At 40.5% G+C, this 18,324-nt stretch overlaps 1 protein-coding gene across 3 annotated transcripts in view; it reads left to right on the top strand.

Annotated features, from left to right (window-relative positions):
• CNTN6 (contactin 6) overlaps nt 1–18,324 on the top strand; it is a 131,838-nt gene that overhangs the window by 15,114 nt on the left and 98,400 nt on the right. For 2 of the 3 annotated variants that reach the window (XM_027743885.2, XM_027743884.2), the window contains exon 2: nt 12,934–13,071. In XM_027743885.2, coding sequence (XP_027599686.1) covers nt 13,017–13,071 — 55 coding nt within the window. In that variant the 5' untranslated portion in view covers nt 12,934–13,016. Of the gene's footprint in view, nt 1–4,322; nt 4,376–12,933; nt 13,072–18,324 lie in introns of those variants that run through there. The other variant, XM_039380821.1, reaches the window with a different exon arrangement.

The following is an 18,324-nucleotide window of genomic DNA, read 5'->3' as shown; positions in this document are numbered from 1 at the left end:
GCTGGGTTGTGGTGAGGAATGTGCACCCAGTCATATTTTGGGGTATTTAATCAGCAGAATCATTTGCAGAAGTGCTTTGCCAAGTAAAGTGCTCCTCAAAACGGCCTTGAGTGAGACAGGGAGTGTTAATCCACTCCCGTTTCTTCTCTGTATTATCACACATCATTTGCCTTTGTGTAATTTCCTCTCCGTTGTTCTCTGTGATTCCAACAACCTATTTTGGTGCATAAAGAGAGTCTAAATGAAAGTACTGAATAGAAGGGTGTGAAAGAGGCTTCTCAGAGCGTCGATGGTACAAAAAAACAGGTTAAAGTCCTATTAGCTTTCAATGTTCAGTCTAATGGGTGAGAAAACAAAGTAGAAATGAAAAGGAAGTTCTGCATCTGGGAAAAAAAAAAATTGCAATGCCAGTAAAAATCTCGTGCTAAATATTTATATCCAGTCCTGGCCTTTCATGGCCCTTCCCATTTTAGAAGTTTAGAATTGATATATTTTAAATGAGTGCATACATAAATAAGTGCATCCTAAATGTTATCTGGCTCCTGAGTAAAATTGTGATTCTTATCATAACATAGATAATTTTAAAGGCTTTTTCTTCCAAATATCTTTGGTCCTGGTTCCTCACTGGTGTAAATCAGCATTTCTCCATGAAGCTCAAAATTTTCCATCTCACACCACTGGAGAAGCCAACCCTGTTTACTTGCCAAAACCCCAGAACACCTCCAGAATAGTGAGTTCAAGTTCAGATCTCTTCCTGAACCCAGGAAGAGAAAATATCCATAAATACTGATTATTATTCAAGCTACCATTTTGCTTTTCTAACCTATTGTGAGTCTATATATACATTGTCTGCTGCATATCCAGCAGATGCAAAGGCATCAATACCTGCATGTGGGACTTGTTTGAAGTTCAAGATAATTATCAAGAAATAAAATCAATATCTAACAAATCATCTGCCAGGAGCAAAGCAGGATTCTAGCAATAATTAATGTAATGAAAAGTGTTAATGTTTATCCCTCTTTTACCCCTTGGTAAAGGTCTGACTTCTGAAGGAGCAAACAGCTCATAAACAAACCCTAGGAAACAGCAGGAACTGCAGAAGAAATTAATTAATAAACACCAAATAAACAATTACAAATCAATTCATTTCAGGCCTAAAATTACATCTTTATTTTTAAGCAACTTGATACAATTGATATGTTATGTGAACTGACTGTGAAGCAACTCAAGTGTCTAGGGAAGTTTTAGGAAAAATAAAACACATTTAATTATAGGAAAAGGAAAAGAGATGGTTTTAAATGTGCCAAATAACTCTCTGTAATAAAAGAAATAAAGTTATGCTTATATTTAAATCACCTTAATATGTGCTTCTCCATATATATTCCTATACACAGCTCACAATCAAGTTTTTTTTTTCAAATGACCAATTTAGATATTAAAAAAAAGAAATCTAAGTTATTCTATGACTTGAAACACCATCATCCTCTAAAAATTAGGACAGTCTTTAACGTTGTTGAAGCTGTTAAAAACAGAAAAGGTTATTTATATTTATTAAACCCTGATAAATCATTTATCTTCAGAGCTTTAACTGGGAACTGTGGACCTTCTGTTCAGCCTGTTCAGACTCTCCTGGGCGGGGAAGGATCTCCCAAATTCCAGATCCTTGCCTTTCCTCCTCCCTGGCTTGGCTGGTGTGCAGATCCAACCCTCAGGTGGCATCACCCTTTTCCATGTGCTCAGAGGAAACCTCTGCTCAAAAACCTGCAGCAAAGGGGTTTGCTGGGGTGGAACCTTCAGAAAGTCCAGCTCTTTTCTCCTTGGCTTTTGTTTAAAGGACTTCTTCCTCTTTTTTTCCTTCTGTATTCCACCAGCATCCAGATATTTAGCTGGAGCAGAGGAGGTAAATCATTTGTATGCCTGTTCCCATCTCCAGATCATCTTGAAACCTGTCTAGACACTAAAGCAATCTGTTTGCTGCACTGATTATTCCACTTGGCTATATCCCCTATCTTAAAATACATGGATTATGCTGAATTAAGTCCAATTTCATCCAGAAAGCAACTGATTATTTTCTTCTTTTCCTCATTATCGAAGAGATTCTAAATGATGGCAATAAACAGCAACAGCATCACCGAGGAGGAAGGGAATGATCATCATTTCACACTGAATCATTTACTTGTTAAACAATAAGCCTGGAAATTAACTTTCCCTCCTGACACCCGGGCGTGCACATATGCAAATCAAATGATTAGAGGCTTCATCTTGGGCAAAACTAATGGTCATGTGTGGTTCAGCTCATCCTAAAGTCACCCTGGCATCCCAGTCCTGCTTTTGTTAGTGTTCATCCTAAGCTCACTGCCAGATGGTTTCAAGCCATGTCCACCCAGGTCACCCCACAAGTGGTCCTGTCCCCTTTATTTATTGCTGCACAGCAATGTATGGCTGTTAAAAAATCGAAATATTTCTTGGCAGCTCTCTGGGGAAATCTACAGTTAATGATTTCCTTTCATGGTGCTGTTAATATTTCCTGCCAGGCTGAAGTCCAGTTGTTAATAATTTGGCAGATTTCCAGGTTCTTGTACAAAAATTATCTTCTGTTTCACTTTTTTTTGTTGTTGTTTGTTTGCAAATATGAACTCTGGTCCATGAATTTCTGAGGCAGGAGTGGCAGGTGGACAGCCCAGTCCCTTTCTGAGGGTGTTTCTCCAAGGCTTGAACTCTCCGGGTGAAAGGAGCATTTCTCCAGCTCTTCGTGACTGGATTCCACCAACGAGGTGTTGGAGTTGAGATGGTCTTTGAGGTCAGAGAATCACAGAATCATTTAGGTTGGAAAAGACCTCCAAGATCATCACATCCAACCTGTGCCTGATCCCCATCATGGCATGGAGTCCCACCTCCATTCTTTCCTTAAACACCCTCGGGGATGGGGACTCCACCACCTCCCTTGGACAGCTCATTCCAATATCTAATCACCTTTTCTGCGAAGAAATTCTTCCCTCAGCCCAAACCATTCTAGGATTACATGATCTCAGATGTTTAGTGCAATTATTCACAGATGAGATTCCATGCTGGTAAATAAATAATTTATCAACAAGCCAAGACCAATAAAAAGCCTCTCAGTAAATGCAAAATTCCTGCTGCAGAGTGACCTAATGAGATCTGTGAGACATTCCAAGGAATCTCCTTGGCCAGTAGTTCAATCACTGGGTGCCAGGTAAAGCATTTTTGGGTGGCAGGTAAAGAATTTTTGGGTGCCAGGTAAAACATCAGTTGGTGTGTCTCACTGAGAAGGACAGAGGCTCATTATTAGGCTTTTAAGAAGCACAGCAGTTTGACCCTGACTGGAACTGAAGGTGCCAAGGGAGGTGACCTGAGATAGCCCCAACCCTCCATGCTCTGATTCCCACCAGCTGGAGGAACAGATGTGCAAGAAACTCAGGAGTGAGGGCTTTGTCACTGAGGATATTGTTTTATTTGAAAGTAGAGGACCATAAAGAGATCACAATACCTTTAATATGGGTTTAATAAAAAGATCTGGGATATTAAATGCAGAGCAAGCAGAAGATTAAAGTGAAAACACTGAATAGCAGACTTGAGGGTGGCCCAAATTAAAGCATTCCTGTGATATGAGGCTCATATTGAAACAACTGCTGCATGAGATCTTGAGAGAGATGAAGTCTTCAAGATACCATTGTAAAGGTTTATCAGCAGTTCCTTTATGAACACCCATATCCTTGAAGAAACCTGCACACTATCTTTTGATGACATTCTAATTTTGATCCTATTTTACTGAAGAAATGGGAATTTTGGCACTAACTTCAGTGGAAATAGAATAATTTTTTTTAATCATTATTACACTGATAATGTTTGGAAGGAGGTGTTCTAGAGTTCTTGAGCTTTTACTCATAGATATGAAGTAGATATTAAACTTTTCATCTGTGAGGAATAATGTCTGCTCTTCACTCCCAATATTTGGGTACCATCAAGACACGCAGCTTTGGTGTTTGTGAGCACGTTAAAAGGAAGGTGATAATTTGTTTACAGATTATATTTTCAGGTTTGGTAAGTTTAACACTTTCAGATCTCTTGAGAAAACGTATTTGATAATGTATTGAATTGATTCACACTTACACTCCAGCCAAACCTTTGAAGCCTTTTTATCAGCCCTTTTCTGTCTCCAGGTTTGCTCAGTAATCACTGCCACTGTGTTGAGTGATCAGCAGAGGATCCTCTTGTTGGGAATCATCTTCACGAGGAAAACTTACAAGTTCTAATTCACGTGGAAAATGGTGTGCTCTGCATTTCACAGAAATCTCTGAAGATTTGGCTGAAGTTTTCATCCCACTGAAATTTAGGGAGGACAAACGTCACAGAGGTGATGGAATGTCCATTCCCACATATTAGGGATTAAATGAGAGCAGCACTATTTTAGCTAAAGAATGTACAGAGCTCTTCTGCTTGGCTCTTGCAGCCCTGTGGTTTATTGACAGAGAGCTGGAAATTCCTATACCAGGAATGACTCAGGAATGCTGTAGCCATAACTCAAGCCTTTATATTAAGCCAGTCTATGGGTGAAAGTTGCCATCCCATTGCAGCAAATGTCATATCTTTAAGCATTTTGATTAACAGGTTCTACGTGAGAATTTGGGCTTCAGGCAGCTCTGATAGAGAATTCTGCTTTATCTTTACAACGTTACAAAAATGTTTAGTAAGTGGGATTGTTCCTAATTTTCCTGGGGGCAGGTGACAATCCCAGAGCTGGTACAGAGGCATGGAAGGGCAGCAAACTAAAAGAGCAAGAGGTCTGTCAGCTCTGTCCTGTGAGAAGGAAAAAGGCTTAAATGACCAAAACATTGTGTTGGAACCAAGGAAGGATTAGACCCTGCTGCCATCCTGAGGGAGCTCCAGTCCAGAAGGGACTGGAGAATGTGTGGGTCAGTCCAAGCTCCCAGTGACAACTCTCTGGGAAAGGCTGGGGAACACCTGGATGTTGAGACCACCTGGATTTAGGCTGTGCCTGGGTTACACAGCTGAGCCGAGGACTAAATGTATTCTCAAGTTTAGCGACAAATGTCATAAATTCCACTTTTCCTGTTGCACTTGATACAACAGAGACTTAAACTGCACAAAAAGGGAAGTGAAATGGAAAATGGAATACAAGGTTAATTCTTCCAGCACGCCCCAGGATCTGTGTATCTGCAGACACAACGAGATGGCAGCTCAAGAGCACATCAGCTTTTGGGGAGCCACTTTCCATATCTCCTACAGACACTCCAAGGCTTGAATCAGATTTGCCTTCCCTCAGTTGCTGCAAACATGGCACTTAATGCTAAATGCTGCTATCACTGCTGCAAATCTTCCTTAAGGGTTATCCATTTTGCCCCAGGAAGCTTTTTGGCTGACATTTTTCTATCTATCAAACAACATAAGATGAATTATTGCTCTATTTTGTCCCACTCTACTACTGCCTCGCTTCTGTTTAGCTTAGGAAAAGACTTGCAAGGTAGAAATCTGCTGTAAGAGGCACCTGTGCTTATCCCAGCTACAAATTTATTGTAGAAAACACATTTTCCAAAAATCAGAGGCATAATTTGTGCCAGGCACAGAGAACACAGCACTGAGCCACACGGAGCTGGAACTGAAGCACAGCTGTAGAAGAGTGGGAGACCTTGTGTTCCTTGATACCACATTTCAGGATCTAAAAGATGAGGAACTTAATCACTGCGAGTGGATGCTGCCCCCAGGAATATCAGTAATGAACAGTAATGCTCATGCCATATTTCTAAACTACTTAAACTGGGACAGTTTCTCTTTTACTCATACAGAGTAAAACGGGGTGACTACCAAAAAACAGACTCCATTGAATACTTAAGGGACACATGCAGTGAAGTGCCTCACCTAATTAAGTGACAAATATTTTATATTAGCCTGAATTTGGACATTCTTACAGATAAATGATGCTCCAAAATATAATTCTGTATGTGGCAGAGACTGCAGAATAGAAATTACCTCCAACTGACATATTGGCTTTGTACCTATATGTTGTCTTTGATTGACTTGACTCAAAACATGTTTATATATAAGTGGAGACAGAAGCCATGGAAAAGCTGTTATAGAGAGGAATGTAATTATTGGGATTTATTTATAATTGATTCAGGCCCACAGCTCTGGTAATGAGATAAGAGTTTACTTGCATGCCAGGTACCATTCTGGGCAGTGCCAACCTGAATTGGTTGAATATTTTATCCCCCCAAAAGGATTTGCTGGTGGGTCTGGACTGAAACCAAGCCTTGGCACAGTTGCAGATGTGCAAATATCCCCTGAGACCCAATATATTGGCTGTGCAAGGGCACCCAAACATTCCCCACACCGATATCCTTGTTCCACATGGCCCAGAGGGAGAGACCAATAGACCAGCCAGGGTTTATAATGAATAAAAAAGACTTTACCACTCTTCAAACGAAACCAAATTCTGGGCAAGTCTTTTCCCACTACACCACAATGAGATATTTCTGTATTTATTTATGATAGGTGTCACTGCAGGGAGCCAAAATAGCACCAGAATTTCACATTAAAAAAAACAACAAAACAAAACAAAAAAATCAAACAACAAACCCAGAAAAAAACAATCAGAAAACCCAACCAACCAACCAACCAAAAACAAATCCACAAAAAAAACAACCAAAAATTGAGGTTATTGAATCAAATTATACCTTTGTACTCTATGTATGTGCAGAGACTCACATACGTATATACTTACAGACACACATATATCTATAAATTCATATATGTATATGTATACATATATACACACATATTATATATAATATGTCTCCATCCCCCAAGTTACAGGAAACACCACCAGCAATGCTGGTGAGCAATGTGAGTATGTGGACGAAAATTTTATAAATTATATAAATATAGAAACATTTTTACATATTATATAAATATATAATATATATAAATTATAAAAATAGAGATAGAGATAGAGATAAATTTAATATGTCTCCGTCCCCTAAGTTACAGGAAACAACACCAGCAATGCTGGTACATGAGCAATGTGAGTAGGTGAAGCAAAATTTTATAAATTATATAAATATAGAAATATTTATGTATAATATATATAAATTATAAGATGTACATATACATATATATATATAGTTAATGTGTCTCCATCCCCTAAGTTTGTGCTTCTCCATTAAACCACTTCACGTGTTCCTGACGTTCTGATGAAAAGGTTCCCTCACTGATTCCTTCCCTGAGCATTGAGCAGCAGTGCCAATGGGATGCCAAGGCACATGGGCATGTCCTGCAGTGCCTTGATGACAGAGGAGGGTTTCTCTCTCAGTTTTTTATTTTAAACTCTCTAATTGTTGCTGTGAAAGTGAAACCGTGTAAAAAAATAAATCAACATTATTTTTAGGATGTTTGAATCCCGTTGTGTCTTGTACTTGGCTGTCAGGAGAAGGTGGGAGTTCTCGAAGGGATCTTAAAGATCATCCAGTTCCATGGGTGGGGACACCTTCCACTAGCCCAGATTTTCCAAGCCCCATCCAACCTGGCCTTGGACACTTCCAGGGATGGGGCAGCCACAGCTTCCCTGGGCAACCTGTACCAGGGCCATTCAGGGCTGGTGAATCCCTAATTTGGGCAGTTTAAGAAATAAAAGCCTCTGTAGTGTCCCACCACGAAAGAGTCTCAATGTCACCTGAAACACAACGAGCTGTTTGTTTGGATTTAGGAAAACGCTTTGAAAACACAAGATTTAAACCCTCCCCGAAGGCTTCGTGTGCTGAATTTGAATTGCAAATGAGCCACACTATTTTCTGTTTCCCTAGGAAAAGTAAGCAATAGCAGTCAGGAGTGAAAACCAAATGAAAATCCAAGTCCTTTTGTGCAGGAGGAAAAAATAGGAGCGATCGGTATCGGAAACCTTTGTTAAATAACACCGGGTACTTTTCTCCCTCGAAATATGGTTCAATAATTCTAAATAAGCACTAAGTACTGCAGCAGCATAAGTAAATCTTGCTGCAGCCTGAAAAACTGGTCTCTTCTGCTTCTGCTCTGGTAGTTGCAAGTGTTTGCTATTCAGTCTGTTATGGATATCTGGAAAATGGTTTGAGTGGAGAAAGTGCCTCAGGGATAAAAAGTTTGAAAAGAAAAATGTAGCTGTATATCATTGGCATTCATGAGAAAATTCACATTAGATGCCTTCAAATCAGGTGCTCAGGAGACAATATAGAGATCAGGGGCAATGGTGTGCCAAGAATTCAAGCCTGGTTGGGACAGACTTGGCTTATTTCCTGGCAGATGAAGAATACAAAAGTATGTAAGGCCAAATTCAAAAGATAATATAGATGTGTGGAAGCTGGTGGGAGGGAAAGCTGAGGCTGCAGAAAAAAAGGCTGTGCATGCAATCCCTGGATTTTAGCCTCTTCTCTTCACATTTTTATTCCTTTCCTTCTACATACATTCAACAGAACTTTTTCTATAGGTGGCTACACCGATATACCAGCCCTGGAGTGAAGCTCCACCAGCAGCATCCCTGTGGGATTCAGCCCCAAATCCCTTTGGTTAAACATTGTTCCTTTCACCAGGTCAGAAAGCTGCTATTTCTGCAAACACAGCTGCATTTTGCCATGGGTAAAAATGTCCATTTCCTTGAATTTGGCCAAGATCAAAATCTCATCATTCCAGTGCCTGACAAGTTTTACCCCAGCACGATGTCAGATCAGCACCTGAACCGACGCTCTCCTGCTTTCACAAAACCAACACAACTGTGGCAGAAATGTGAAATGGGGCCTATTTTCACAAAAACTCAGGTGACACCACAAGAGCATTTTGTTCTTTGTCGCAGACTCGATCTTGCAAGTGTTTTGTTGCTCAAAAAATAAGCAATTGGAGAGAGTAGAAGTCTTGAAAGCCAAAGCCTCAGCAGCAGGTCGAGCCTCAGCTCAGTGAAGAATGAAGTATTGGCACTTCTGTTAATGCACTAAAGAGATGTCAGATCATTTTAATGAATAAATGAATCCATAACATGTCTCCTAAATTCCAGTGTTGAGGAAACAGCAACACAACTTCTAGCTTCAGCCACACAAGAAAGCCTTTCCCTCTCTGTGCTGAGTGCAACGTCACTAAGTCAATACTCAAATCCCATGTTTAGGCGGAATTTTTCGATATTCCAACTATCCAGGAAGAAATGTTTTGATGAAAGGAATACTTTCGTGTGCTTTCTTTCCAATCATGTGACCCAGAGTGTTTGCAATGAGAGGCAGATGCTGCACAACCCCTCTGTGCTGGGTTTCATCCACCTGCCTTCCATCAATTCATCCCTTACACCCCCCTGGATGTCCCACACGTCACATCTGGATGACTTAGGAACAGAAATCTTTCCTTCCCCCACAGATAAGAAGGAAAAACAACAGGTATAAAGTATCTGAGGATTGAGTTCTTTCCTATGGACTTGTTTTCTCTAATGGGAAAATAACAAAAAGTGATGTTGACTACCCCTGTAACAAATATATTTGTATAAATTACATCCTGGGGACAAATAGACATGCAATCAGTATTTTTAGGGGAAAATGTAATGTTTCTCCCATGATCATATTTAACATATTTTGTTTTCCATCCATCTCTCTGCTCAAACTGTGGCATAACAATTAAAATAAGTGATAGCAGCACGTCCAGAAAACAAAGGGTATGATGGCAGAATCTTGTTACATTTCTTGATTTAATGCCTGGCTGGGATTTCTGGTCTGAACCAGATTTTTCTTATGCTATAAATATTTCAGTTTTTTCATTTATTCTTGATTTAGTTTGACAGTAAATAATCCCATGGAAGCTGCTGTTGGAAAGACATTGTAAAAATTATTAAGTGCCTGCTTGCCAGTTAGGTCCTTGTGTTTGTCAGAGGGAAAGGAGTAAAACAGTTGGGTTACTGGAAGAAAATACGTGTGTGTGTATATATATATATATATTTACAGTAATGCCCCATAATTTGCAGTCCTAGAAGCAGGAGAATTACAGTTCTGAGGATTGATCAATACCTTGCATGAATACAAAGAATTTGAGTTATATATTCTAAATATTGGCAGAAGCTTCTTTCTGGTTTCAAAAGACTCATCTATAACTCAGCAGGAGGAGAACAGAAAACAGGGAGGTTTTCAGAAGGATCTGTCCCTGTGAGAGAGTACAAATGTCTTGGAAAATACTGGATATGGTCAGTTAATTGGCTTTTATTGGTTATTTTTTGTTGTTGAGAATATTCCCCTCAGGAAGTACATGAGTAAGCCTGGAGGGTGTAAATCATTTCCTTTGAGCCATAATTTTCTTTGGCAAGTCTTAAAAAGGATTTCAGGTGACCTGCACAAAATAATTCATACAACAAATGTGGCTTAAGCAGAAACAGGGTTAGTTTTAGAGATCTTGAGGGAAAGGAGTTGGATGGCACCAACTTGGGCAGCACAGGGAAATGGCAAGAAAAATAACCACAGAAAAACACCAAGCACAGGAGGCAAATTGAAATAGGAAGGCCAAGGAAACACGTGGGAATGTGCAAAATTCTCTGCAGCAACCACAGCAGTAGAGGATAAATTGCAGACAAATTCTGGTTGTTATCTGCTAACAGCAAACAAAGGGTTTGTCAGTAAATGGGCAATTTGAGCCTCCTCACCCCGCGGTGCTGCAGGACACACAGGTCCCGGTGGTTTGGGGAATCTTTTCACTCCTGCCGACCTATTGGTAGAAAAAAAAAAAAGTGAAATTGTGACACAGGGAAAGTCAGAAAAGTGATTAATATAAGATAAATTAACGTGGCGTCTAAGTAGATAATTAGAATTCTTGCATTTTGCTCTGAAGGGACATGTTCTGTTTAGGAAGGACAAGGGGAAAAAAGGTAAAGTGGTTTTTGTTGTCTTAAATATCAGAGATGTGCACTGCAGCTTCAGGACAAATATTGACAAGCAAGAGAAAGGCTGTGAAATAAATATGATGGGATTCAATAAGGAAAAGCACAAGGTTTTACACTTAAGTAGAAATAATCAATGCCCACCTTCAGTATTGACAGGTGGTTTAAAGAAGGGGTTAGAGTGGAACCTGAACTGAATGCAAGTATTAAAGAAAGACACCAAAAAAAGTATTAAAAAGACAGTAAATATTTATTGAGGGTATTTTAAGTGCAGTTCCTGCTGCTTGGGGCAGGGTTGATGTCTAGAGGTACCATCCAGCTCTGTGTTCTCTCTTTCTATTTTGCAAGAACCATAATTTAGCACTTTTTAAATATTTTTCTTTTCAAACACTTACAAATGATGAAGAGCCCAGATGTGTGTGAAGTAGGACATCACAAAAGGCTGAAAGAAACTGTTTTTTCAATCCCTTTTTCAAAACTTAGAAGCTTGTCAAGCTCCTCCCCCTGAAATGGCCACTTACAGTGGTGCCCCAGGTTTAAAAGTGTTTCCTCTGAGACCTCCTGAAATTTTTAAGTGAAGTTTACAAAAAATATGAACAGAATTAGATCCCTTATAGAAGTGGGATGACTTTCAAAAGAGTTGAATTCCTTAATTTTCTAAAAAATGTCTCCCTCACTCGTATCAGCAATAAGTTTCAGGATAATCCTATATGATATCTTTTCACACTGGTATGAAAAATGAGACAAGTGAGAAGAGAATATGGACCTGTAAAAGCCGATCATAAATGTAATTTCTCAGTGGAAAATTTTCAGCACTTAAAAGGTTTGGAATGATTTCACAATTTTGTAAACTCATTTGATGAAGTGATTTCTGGTTGCAGCTGCTTTATGAACTGATTCCCAACAGTAAATTAGTCGTTTGCCCTTTGGGAGTACAGGCCAAACAGATCCTTTTTCCTGGCTTAATTCATCATATGTTGACTGAAATGTCAAAGGAAAATTAAATGAAATTGTTACGTAAATCCTTATGGGGGAATGTTTCATTGCTGAATAGGAAAGCTTAGCCCAGAAAAGGCGTGGTTTTTCCATGGCAAACAAATGACTTGTGTTGCCTTCTGCTCCCAGGTGAGATCACATTTGGCATCAGTGTCTGCTCAGGTCACAATAAATTCACCAAAGGATCATTGCTGGGATCAGAAGGCAGATCACTATGGAATTATGGAATCACAGGATTGGAAGGGATCTTAAAGCCCATTCATTCCACCCCCTGCCATGGGCAGGGACACCTTCCACCAGCCCAGGTTGCTCCAAGCCCCGTCCAACCTGGCCTTGGACACTCCCAGGGATGGGGCAGCCACAGCTTCTCTGGGCAACCTGTGCCAGGGCCTCCCCACCCTCACAGGGAAGGATTCCTTCCTAATATCCCATCTAAATCTACCATCCTTCAGCTTAAGGCCATTCCCCTTGTCCTGTCCATCCAGGCCCTCATCCAAAGTCCCTCTCCAGCTCTCCTGGAGCCCCTCGAGGCACTGGAAGGGGCTCTAAGGTCTCCCTGGAGCCTTCTCCTCTCACCCAGAACTCTCCCGGCCTGTCTCCAGAGCAGAGGTGCTCCAGCCCTGAGATGGGACAAGAAACATCACAAAGTGTGACAAACATTTAGGAGCTGAGAAAAGCCCATTTTTTGCAAACACCTTTTTTTTCTACTCCAGCAATGTCTGGCAGAGGAACCACATTAAAATTTTGTTTTCCTGCTTGGAGAAACTCCCTCCTGCGTAAGGAATCTCTGTCCCACATGGAAGGGGTGGATGAAACTCCAACATTTCCTGATTTTCACTCACCTCATCACCAGCTTTGTGTCATTCTGGAATTATTTTTATGCTCAGATGACCCTATCTAGACTACTTATTGCATTTTTAGGGTCTGAGTCTTCAAATGGTGCAGTAGAACATGATTTTACACAGGGGAAATTGGGGTATTTGTTTGGAATCTGTGCTTTAATTACCCAATATCTCTTCCTGTTTTTGCAGAATATCAAGGTAGTCACAGGAAGACACACTTTACTTTCTTCCACTGATTGGATGGGAGGAATTTTTGACCTTGGAAAGTGGAGATGGTGTTGCTATGGAAACTAATAAGTCTGCTGCCATTCATGAGCTGCAGCACAGGTAAAATGTTCCACTATTAGTGTTTGTGATTGATAAATCTATATCAGTGTCATAATTCTTCAAGAAAGGAGAAGCAATTACCAAAACTAACAGGACTTATTTGTATGAACAGGTGACTAAGGAGCTTTTATTAGGACATGCTTTAATTTTAAGCAACTCGTGGTTCTGCCTTTGAACCAGGAAAACACGTTTCAAGATCATAAGAAAGGTGAAATCCGGGTAAAAGCTTTAAAAAATAGTCTAAAATACAACTGTTACTTGGGTAACAACATCCATGAGAGACCTTTCTTGGCCACAGCATCACCAACCCCCAGGCCAGCAAATGGAGCTGGATGGAAAACCAACCCAGTTTGGGAGCATTGGATAAGGACAATCAGAATATAAATACCCAAAAATGAAAGAAAATCTTGCTGAATGCCCAAAGTAAATGTAAAGGTTCTTTCTTTGCCTCCTGTTACTTTGATGATAGACCCTCATCAACCCACCCTGCCCCTGATCCAAGTGCTGGGCATCCCGGCAGTGCTCAGGTTGGATTCAGAGGACAAAGGGTGGCTGGAGGAAGCAGGATTGTGCTCCTGCCTTCTTCTCCTTGAATATCCCTTGTGCTTAATTAAAATATCAACAGTTGGTAACATATTGTGAGGTAAAATGTTCTTTTCTGCCTGCCTGGGCATTGCTCACACTGAGGGTTTGGTATTCTGAGTTCATTCCTTTTTTTTGAACCTTTCTTCTAATTAAAACATATAACTTGACAATTAAAGCATATAACTTGACAATCCTGCTTCATAAAATCATCTAAATGGGATTAACTCATGTGACTCATTACAGAGCCATCTGAAAACAGGCACAGAATGGGAACTGAACTCTTTGAGGTTATAATGAATTTGGGGATGAACTGACCCCTCACACTTGGCTGTGATAGAAACCATGACAACTGACTTTTGTCTACAATTAATGTGTTGAACTCTAAATAGCCAGGATATTACTCATGTACTTACGAGGAAATTGTATTAAAGTGACCTCAAATGATACCTAAATTAATTATGTAGTGCATGAGTCAGCAGCTGTTTGAAATGAAGAAGCAGAGCAGAGTGCAAGTTTCAGTAGTATATTAAAACACAATTTAAATTAAACTCGATGCCATTTTGTCTCAATGTGGAATGTAAATCTCAGGATAAAAAATGTAAATCTCAGGATCAGACTTTCTGATAACAAACAACCAACATGGTAAGGACTTCATATTAAATTATTGTAATATATAAAATATTTCAAGCAAGCAGTGGCTCGTCGAAGCCCAGATTTGCTGAACTAAACACAACAAACACCTGTTTAGTGCCCTAATATTCCCTTTATTTCCCAATTTACCAATCTTTTAGGGTGCAAGAATTCCTCTATAATTTCTTGATATATTTAGGTTGTGAAATCCATGGTGATCCTGGAATATGAACCACTGGAGGAGCAGCACAACCCAGTGATAGACAAGATATTTTTATACCCATGTTTTGTAGCTCTGAATATAGACTGTTCCTTCAGCTTTTTTTTCCCACAAAGCTTTAATTTTTCAAACTTTTTGTCATCTTCCTCATTCTTGCTAAAGGATCATCTTTTAACCAGCCCAGTGTCCTGGACCAGCTGAGTTAAAAGATCCTGGGAGCTCACTTTTACAGCCACATGTTCAGGTTTTTTGAAGGCTTAAAATTAGATAAAAAATTAAATATTCCATATTCCCAGGCACCAGGGGCAGATCACAACGGCCCTTTTGTCCTGATCTTGCTGCCAATTAAAGGAAGAACAAACTCTCCCAGTGACTTCAGTGAGATAAGTTAATTTATACCTGGGTATAAATTAACTCCATTGATTTCAATGGAGCTCTGCTGGTTTTCACTACATGACATCCTGAAATATGTTTGATGGTAACAGTCAAACTGCAGTTATGGGCAAAACTTCTTTGATTTATTACATGGATGGTTCACATCAATTTAGGAGTAACAGAACTGAGTGGGAAAATTAGGAACTAGTCTCGATGCTGAGCAGAGCAGCTCTGTGGGCTGGGCTTTGAAAGGTAATTCAGGTTGTTAAATGACATTGGTCAGTCATTTCTTCCTTGTTCCTGCCTTAATTCTACCAGACATGTAGAATGAAAACGGTTTTGACCTATAAATTAATTTTAAATCTAAGGATTAAACATCCTGTACAGGCAGAGCTGGGTATTATTACCCCCCAAAATGGTAATTCAATCACTCAGAAATCAAACTACCCTCTATATTCTCTTTACATGGAAAAAATAACATTCCCTTCAACCCTTATTTTCCAGCAGAGCTTTTTTATGTGACTCAACAAGGGTCTTTGGGGTTTTCTTTCAAGTGCCTTAGGGGACAAAATAAAATAGAGTAAAACATTCACAGTGACACAGTGAGGGAACAGATTAGACTTTTTTTATTTCCATAACCCATTGCTATTTAAATGAGATAATCTGATCTAAGCACAACACCAGAGGCAAGAAGGCTGATCAAGATAAACTCAGAGATCATTATTTTAAATCCTGTGTACTTGCTTTGGGTATATATGAAAACCAGCTCCTGATGCTGTTGCTGAAATTTAAACATTGTTTGATAGGAATATGTTAAGAAAGAGCACTCACTCTCTGGATTAAAGATCTAGGCAGGATTTTGAGAAGTTGGGATGAACAGACCTGTCCAAAGTGCTGAATAAAATCAAATAATTGTCTCTTCACACCAAAACTGTCTTGAGTTTTCCTCCTATGGCTGCTCCTGGCTCCTGCTGTTGTGCAAGGTGGGTTGCCAACGATATCATACTGAGGGGAAGATTTTATTTTAAGTTTTAATATTTTATTGCTGTCTTAAGCATCCCTCAGATGCCCCTCAGACTGTTATTTGGGTGTGGGTTCCAGGGCTGGTTCTCCACCAGGCTGCACTAACATCACCTCATCTCTGCCTCTCTGGTCCCTCCATTCTCTCCTCTGTCAATGAGGGTTTATGGATTCTGTTCAATGCTGGAATGCAGGGAATAATATGATCATAAATACATTGCAAAAGCCATTTTTCCACCCTTTTCTATCACCCAGGTTAGGAATGCAGGAGAAATAAAGGTTTTGCAGAGCTTAGATAAGGAGATACACAGGCACTGATTTTTCCAGGTACTGGGGTAACAAACAGGTCTGTTGGCAGCTCCCTACTCATCAGGATGTGTAAAATCCCAATTTACATCACCTTCACTGTGAATATCTGAGCTTCCCTTCTTCCTTCTTCCAAATCTCCAAGGCTTTTTACTGCTCAGGAAGAGGAGGAGTCACCTGATTATTTCTGCAGTTTGTCTTCCTCCTGGACAGCTTATCCAAATTTTCTGTGCCCCTCCCATTCCTAGAGGGAAATGACACCTCTTTGACCTGGTTCCTGTTGGCTTCAAATAAATACCTGCACAGAGAGGTGGTCTTTGCAACAGTCCTTTGCACTGCTGAGGGTCCTGACCCCATCAAGGAAGCAAATGAGTTTTCTAGGGTTAAAGATAAGGAAAAAGGAAAATGCCGGTAAATGCCACCAGGCCCTTAAAATTAGCTACAGACAACATAAATATGCAAAGCCCAGCCAGCCAGTCTGACCTGCATTCTGGAAATGAGGCAGTGTTTTTACACAGTCCTTTGGGCTTATTGCCTTAAAATCAATTGAAGGTGCAACTGCAACCTCCAGGGTTGTATTTTGGCCCATCATTTCAAAACTGCTAAATTGGAGAGAGGAATTTCCTGATGTGAAGTGTCCTAATCCCCCTTTGGGTCACAGAGTGATGAATATTGAATACATCCCATCCCACTCTCTGCCTGCAGTCTCTTTGCAGATTTATTGTTGGCATAACAGCACCTTTAGGAAGGGAACAGCAGACCATATATTTTAAGACAAGTGACATCTTTGCTATTTCTAACAGCAAATTGTGGAGATGAACTAGTCCACCCTAGAAATGTTCGGGGTTCTCTGAACAACCAGAGGCTTTCAGAGATCTGCTGATTAGTCAGAGAATGATAATAATCAGGTCTCCCTTAGACAACACGGGAGTTCTCATGATTTGGGGGAACAATGACCCTGAAAGCTGTATTTCTGTAAATGACTTGCAAGCATCTGGCAGGAGGGGGGTGACACTGCAGTGACCTTCTCAGGAGAGTGAGGAGTGACACTTAAAGACAAGCCTTTGTTTCCATTCTGGGGGGTGCCACGAGGTTCAGCTCATTTCCCAACATCAGTGACCAACAACCATCCTCTGGGACAACAAAGCCAGCAGAGGACAGAACCTGATGCCCTGAAATTCAGTGCTGGCACAGGTAGGACAGGGGTGGTGACCACAGAGAGGCAGCAGCTCTTCCCTGCCTTTCACAGACAGCAAATTATTTGGCCCTTGGCAAGATGCAAAAAGAGGGATTGTGAGTGTATTATGGAGAGGATGGGCTGTGAAATTATTTAGCTACTTTACCTGATTTCTGTTCTTAGAAGGACTTCTTAAAGACGTTGCTAATTGCACCACAGCTTTGCTCTCCTCCACACCCAGCTGGGATAATCCAGCGGTGCTGAGGGAAGACACTGTCTCAGGGAGGTGATTTCCTAAAGAAGAAGCTGCTTCTCCAGCACCCAGAGGCCCTGGCACAGGCTGGTGTGGGCAGTGAGAGTGGGGACAGAATGTCTCTCAGGTGTGGCCTTCATGCTCATCTTCCTCTGGGATGTCATTTTCTTTCCCCTTAGAGGGGACAGATCATTTGTCCACGTCTGACATGGACCAGCAGCACCCTGGCTTAAAACTGGTATTCCAGGAACTTTCATACATATACTCAGATACACAAACAGGACTTAATACTTATGGAATTGGCAGGAAAAATATTATTATCAAAAAAGACAAGAGAATGTGTGCAAGGTGAAGGAAAAGACATCATAGACAAGAAGGGAAATTAATGTATTTGTCCCATCTGTCACCCAGCTTTTCAGGCATCACATTTGGAAAACATCATCCCAAACATTGCCTTAAACTAGAGAGTGAGTGAGTGGCAGAGAGTGAGCTGCTTGTCCCTGTTCAGTTCTGGAAGGTTTTACACAGAGCTGGTCCCTCTGGATTTCATTTCAAGGACGAGAATGAGCACTTTCTGTACTTGCATTTGCTCTCTTTTATCAGAAGGAAAAAGTGTTTCTAACTCGAGGGCAAAACCCAGACAAAACAAAGCAGTATGTGAGAAAAGTGAATCTCTGACCTCAGGGC

This window comes from Pipra filicauda, unplaced genomic scaffold, assembly GCF_003945595.2.
Source record: "Pipra filicauda isolate LSUMZ 115617 unplaced genomic scaffold, ASM394559v2 scaffold204_size1372650_pilon, whole genome shotgun sequence".
NCBI classification, from domain to species: Eukaryota; Metazoa; Chordata; class Aves; order Passeriformes; family Pipridae; genus Pipra; species Pipra filicauda.
This window is presented reverse-complemented; position numbering and strand designations above follow the sequence as displayed.